The 6735-nt window shown below is 36.9% G+C and overlaps 1 protein-coding gene across 1 annotated transcript in view; it reads left to right on the top strand.

Annotated features, from left to right (window-relative positions):
- The window catches only part of SV2C (synaptic vesicle glycoprotein 2C), a 63307-nt gene extending 56578 nt beyond the window's left edge, over positions 1-6729 (top strand). Inside the window, 1 exon segment of the mRNA XM_019610434.1 lies at positions 6399-6729. Within this exon segment, the coding sequence (XP_019465979.1) occupies positions 6399-6582 (184 nt within the window). The 3' untranslated portion in view covers positions 6583-6729.
- Positions 6730-6735: the final 6 nt, after the last annotated feature.

Below are 6735 nucleotides of genomic sequence, written 5' to 3'. Positions count from 1 at the left end.
TCTTAAAATGAAATTAAAAAAAATAATTGGAAAACCCATTGGTATTAATGGAAGAAAAATAATTCATCATTGCTAGGAATGATTAGAACTATGTTACTGGTATTTATTCTAGGATACCTTTATTAGTAGCCAGTGATTGTTTTTAATAGTTTCTGCAAGATATGGGATTGTAGTAATTTTTTCCATGTTTTTCTTTTTAATAATCTTACATGTGTAATAATAATTGTATAGAACTCTAATTCAAAAATACACTGGTAGCCGAATTGTTGGGATATTTTTTGCAACAGATCAGATAGAAAGTTATCACTTCATATTATCAGGGCAAACAGGTTGATAGGCCACATCTATCTGATCCAGGAAAATCATTGCTGACATAAACTGAAGATGAGTTTTCTGGTTCCATCACAGCCATTTTCTACCTAGTGGAATTACAAGGAAATGAGCAATTCCAGAAGTCTGTTACTACCCATGACTTTTCAAACTGGGGCAAAGGTGCTCACTGCATTGCTGTTTTACTATTCCAGTACATACTTTTTCTTTACTCTCAACCAATGAAATGATCACAAAGCAATTGTAGACTGCAGCTGGAAGATGGTCTAGAAGAAAAGTGTGTGAAAGGAGGCCAGTTCATGTTAACATGCACAGGAGACCAGACTGAGCAACCCCTGCTTTTCCTCATACACAATTCTTCTTTGGAAACCAGCCAGCTGCCAAGCTACTGGGGCTTTGCCAGTGTCATGCAGGCCTTTACAAAAGGTGTTTCTCAGATCGTACTCCAAATAACTTACAAGAGACTGTACTGGCTTTCTAACAGATAAGAATTTGGTGAGCAATTTGGAAATACATTGTGTTTGTGATACACAGAACATGCTTTTGTTTCCTCTTCATCATCTGCCCACAATGCAGTTTAAAGGTTGCTTCAAAATCTTAAGTGATTTGAATTCCATATGCATTCAAAATCATCTGTATCTATATTTATTTTAAATATAATATCTGGATATTAAGCAATTCAGTTGTTTCTCCTAAGTTCTTGTTAAGTGTGTTGTTGGAGAAGGATAGAAAACAAGACTTGTGAGGAGTGGCTGAGGGGATTATGACTGTTAAGTCTGAAGAAGAGGCTTCTGAGGAGAGATGTTGCTCACCACAACTGTCTGAGAGGAGGTTGCAGCAAGGTGGGTGTAGGCCTCTTTTCTCAAGTGACAGGTGATAGGACGCAAGGAAATGGCCTGAAGTTGTGCCAGGGAAGGTTTAGATTGAACTTTAGGAAGAATTTCTTCACAGACGAGGTGGTTAAGCACTGTAACAGGCTGCCCAGAAAAGTGGTGGAGTCCCCATCCCTGGAAGTATTTAAGAGACATGAAGGCATGATGCTCAAGGGACATGATTTAGTGGTGGGACTTGGTACGTCTGGATGAGGGTTGGACCTTATGATCTTGAAGGTCTTTTCCAAGTTAGATGTTTCTATTATTTTATATTTTATGACACTGTAACATAAGTTTAGCTTGTATGTTCTTTATAAACTCTGAGTTAATTTTCACAATGGCTAAAAAAAGAAACTTCAAGACTGTAAACATGTCAGGTGTTTTTCAGACAGATGAAGAAGTTGTGTTAGAAGGTGGAAGATATATTACAAATATTAGCCATAGGTAGGTTTCACATTTTCAGTTAAAAAACACTTAGTAGTATTTAAAGATTAATATATGACATTATTTAATGTGTTAGGTACTTTTTAATGCACAGATTTTAAAGCACACCAGTGACAAGAAGCCATAAATAAGCCAATTTCTAGTAAGCAAGCAAATTAGTCAAGTTTCAGTATTATCTCATAGGTTGTCTCATCTTTTATTTCATCTTTTGTCTTCTCTTCTTAATGACCTGTGCTTTTCTGGATTGACAGTCAACAGATTCTGAAAAGTCTTTGGTCTGTTGTAGCCCTCTTGAGAGCCAAACCATATTGTTCCACAGGTCTGGAAGTCCTGCTCTAAAGTAGAATTATTAAACATCTTGTGAACAGTTTTGTGTTGAGTGTCTTCTCTTTGATGATGGAGTGCTTTTCTACTCTGTTGTAAGCTTTCTGTATTTTCATAGTGCTACTTTGAAATGAGAGGATGCAGAAATTGTGGCACTGAGGAGAAAGATAATGCTGCCAAAACTGACTTTAGATGCGAGATTTGTCACTTGTGGGACCTGTTATTACTGTCACTTAGCATTTTAGAAGAGGGAATGGGCTCAGAGTGTAACTTTCACTGTAGCTAGAAGTATTCAGCACTTCAGCAAGACAAACTTGAAGGTGCTAAGCTGAGCAGCCAGAAAATGTGAAATTCATACTAATGACTATTTAGTCAGCTTAAATGATTTGTTAGGATCATATAGAATTCTGTGGCAGAAATAGGGATTGTGTACTTTCTCCTGAGAGAGCTCAGCTACCTTACCATTGAGACTCTGCTTATTCATCATACAGACCCAACCCAACAGTGCCCCTTCCAACTTCGGTAACATGTGAGGAAAATCAAGTGTCCTTCACTACGTGATTCATGTTTTATCCCTCAAGCTGTCTTTGTTCTGTGCACTGGCAGTGTGATATGGAAAAAAAATACTGTATGATGAGGTAATTATGGATTGTGCTGTAGCGTGTGTGCCCAAGGGGCTTGAAGTAACATTGCATAATTTCCTAGCTCTGCCCGTAATACAAATATGACTAGAAGGGAGTTAAAATTTTCTGAAAAAGCAACATGTAGGAGATTACTATCACTTTAAAATGCAGTCATTATTCATATGAACGTTTAATGTTTTCTTGTTAATTTGGGAAGCAGCAACTTTATAAGCCAAGACTCCGGTCCAGGAATGGACGCAATAAATAAATTTAAATCTTGTATCTCCCACAAAGTAAATCAAGGTCAGATTACATCAGATAACTGACAATTCATAGGTTTTGTAAAGGCTGCCAGACATCTGGGTTTGAATCATGGCCAGGAATATTTAGAATTCAAGATGTGCTATAAAATGATTTCATCCTGTTTTGCCTGCTTTAATACCTCTGAAAGAAGTTCATAAGGGTTTGGTCATGATTAAGAATTAAGTCACCTATCTTCAGATCATTATATTTAGCTTTTTCCTCTTCTGAAGCCCTGAGAATCTATCCCAAGAGAAATAAACCCTATTCTCCAAATGCCTTAGGTCCAACTTTTTATTGTTCTGGTTGTCAGAAGAGAAGTTTTCTATTCACTTGAGTCATAGCAGCAGTCATTAATCTACTGTAGACTGCTTGGCAGCTATTTTCTACTGCCATCCTGTGGATGTGGTTCAACTGCACTTTGCTGAAATTGAAAGGTGGTGTTTTTAAGGTAAGAAATGTAGCACCAATGCCATTTCTTAGGCAATTGTAAGGGAAGAAGGTACATTAACTTGTTTTATTTGCCTACTAAATGCTGTAATTGGTAAGCCAATGATATGCATTTGTGTACTGATTTTTAAAAAATCCAAAAATATTTTATCAGTAGAAAATCGTCAATAGCACATTCAGAAACTCTTGTTTTCATAACATTTGTGTATTATAAACCCCCACAAAAATGCTATTCTGAGTCTATTGTAAAGTGATGGGTAGGTTGAGCACCAGCTCTGGCAAGAAGGGTATCAAATGTCCATGTTATGCATATTCAGTACAACTCTATTACAGGAAAATTAAGTTTTGAGGTGCTCCATAAGCAACGGAAAAGTGATTTCAAACTATTTTAGATATACGAGCACCTTGTCTAACAAGGAGCATACATGGCAACTGAGAAGCAATCTCTTTTAATCTGAAGACTTGGATAATCCTTCTATTTTTAACTTTGGATTCTTGCTGTTTGTTATGTGGGGCTTGGGTGAAAGGAAGCTCAGTGTTTTTCTTGTCACTGCTTTCCCACCATCTGACATAAAATACATATGGTAAAATTCTTTTTCTCTAACACTTAGCTTTCTACCAGACCTGACGTTTTTACAGAATTTTCATATTTTTCTTTAATATTAATACTCAAATCTCTCTATCTCTTTTGTTTTTAACCTTTTCCTCCCTGCTTGTGATAAAGTCTTGGTTGGAACTTGATGATATTTGAGGTCTCTTCTAACACAAGCCATTCTGTAATTCTATGAAGTCTTACTTACCACATCCTTTCCATCCTATCTATCTCCACTCTCTGTGACCCTAGGAGATGTATCAGTTGGGAGATCCTTACCTGTTAGGAGCTTCTCCCCTTTCTGGACCACTTCCTCCAGGTACTCTTCTGATACTGAGCTTTGCGTGGCCACAGTACCAACGTGTCTGTAATTGACACTTGATAATAGGCTTTGAAAGTATACTTACTCCAGAAGTGTGGTTCTTCACTACTTCCTTCAGCACATCTCCCAGTGCTCCTTTGAACTATTTCCCCAAAAGACTTAATCATTCCTCCTCTGAGGAAAGCATTTTGAAGGAATTGCTGCAAACATGTCCCTTGCAGGAAAGTTCTCATGCAGGACTTAAAAAGTAGTGTGCTCTCAGAGAGATCTCGCTGGGTTGCACTGCCCTGCAGCAGAGCATGTCAGTTTGAAGATGATGACTTCTGGGTACACATTTAGCTTTTTTGGCACCAAATATTGTGTAAGTAGTGCAAGTTTAATCAAATCTAAAAAAAAGAAAAAAGGCTCTCGCTGTTCAGAAGACGTATTTGAGACCCTTCTGCTTTTTTTTTTTTTAGAGACCAAAACACTGTTGTCTGTTACAGCAGACATATAGCCAAAGTTCTAGTGAATATATCATGGTTATAATCACACAGTGAAACATACTATCTTGTATCTTGTCCTGAGATGTGAAATAGTTTGCAATATACAGACTGACAATCAAACACTAAGTATAAACTTTTGTGATTTCACTTCCTTAAGAAATGTTTTAAATAAAGAAGTTGACTTTGGCATGCTGAAATAGACAAATGAGTATTAAATGTTAATTAATAAAAACTTCTGGAAAGTATATTAACTAGTCTTCCTTTACATGTCTTCATTCTACTCTGCAAACATCCTCCTAACTAAACCAAGAATTTGACAAAGTACTGTTGCTTTAAATGATTCTGAAGTTGAAGAAAAGACAAACTAGTGACATGATGACTGTGAACACATGCATTGTTTGCTTGAGGAAGTGTTCTCCCTTGCTAGGTCTACTTTTTCAAAATTAAAAAAAAAAAGAATATTTCTATAAAGAATCTTGATAAACTTCTCAGTTGTAAGTTTGCTCTTGGTTGGAAGCAAGTTTGCCTGCTTCAGGTTGATTCTATGGAATGGTCTTAAGGGTCTGCAGTAGCAGACATTTGTCATATATGCTACCTAGGAGTACAGACTGCGTATGAGTAGAGGATTTCCATTTCTTTACATAGTGTCTCAGTATAATAACTAGGTAACCAGTTAGTCACTCAATCCACTAGTATTTATGTTAATATTTTCTGTTTAGACTGGAGGCATTTTTCCTCCTAATAGCAATGCTTAATATTAACAGTGTAGAGACATGGTTTTCTAAATCAAAGTTTCTATCCTCCTAAGTGCTATTATTTTGTCCCAGTGAGCACAGTGTGAGCTCCCTGTATTCCTTCTCCCTTTCACTTCTTGAGATTTGAGAGATGTTGGAGATTCTACCATTCTACTGATGATCGTTAGAACATTTTTGTTAGGATAAGATTATTCTTGCAACTATGAATCATACGGTCATGTTATAACACATTTTATTAAAATGATAGCAGTTTGCATAATGCTTTTACAGACCAAATATTATTAAAATCACACTCTACAAAGCAAAAGCCCTGCCGAGTTGCCCATACCATACTCCTTTTTTCATAAGATTCTCAGGGTCTTCTGTCCCAAACAAGGTTTTTTTTAAAGCCTCATGGTCTTTGCTCCTAAGAGATAGCCAATCATTATTATTACAGGTCTCACTGGACTTCTGAAAAAATATTCAGTGAATGTGCATACTACCTATAAAAAATCCATTTCTATTCAGTACCCCATGATGCTCATCCTTCTGTTTTAGTAACCTCCTTCCAAATAGCTCTTGAAAGACTTCCAACCTTCTCTCTACCAACCCAGCATGTTAGATATTCTGAATTTCCAGCTGCAGGTTTTGCTGTTGTGTAAAAGTACAAAGTCATTATTTCCCCATTTTGATTTCTGGAGGGCGGAATAAATTTGTCTCCGTAAAGTGCTGCCACAGTAGAAACAAGATTTCACATAAAAAAAGACCAGGTACAGAATCCTTGTTGGCATTACTTCTATGTAAGATATTGAGCCTATACTGATTTATTCCACTCAAGATTTGTTTCAAAGGCTTTTAATCTTGTATGCACATGTAAATTTATCCTGTTTGTTTGTTTGTTTGTTTGTTTGTTTTCTTTTAGGGCAACCGGCTTTGGCTTTTTGAATGCACTATGCAAAGCCGCAGCTGTACTTGGAAACTTGATATTTGGTTCCCTTGTTGGTATCACCAAAGCAATCCCTATTCTCCTTGCTTCTACTGTTCTAGTATGTGGAGGTCTGGTAGGACTTCGACTTCCTGACACAAGAACCCAGGTGTTGATGTAACAGGAAAAAGCCATTTTCTGTTTCTTTTTTCTTTGTACAAATGTCAGGTCTCCTGTTTGGTGGTGCAGAGGCTTCAGATTATTAATGCTTAGTTGAGAGTTCAGATGGCAGAAACCAAACACAGATGTGTTGAGTGGCAGAAATCTAAAATCA

The sequence above is a fragment of the Meleagris gallopavo genome, chromosome Z (genome assembly GCF_000146605.3).
Source record: "Meleagris gallopavo isolate NT-WF06-2002-E0010 breed Aviagen turkey brand Nicholas breeding stock chromosome Z, Turkey_5.1, whole genome shotgun sequence".
In the NCBI taxonomy this organism is placed as follows: domain Eukaryota; kingdom Metazoa; phylum Chordata; class Aves; order Galliformes; family Phasianidae; genus Meleagris; species Meleagris gallopavo.
This window is presented reverse-complemented; position numbering and strand designations above follow the sequence as displayed.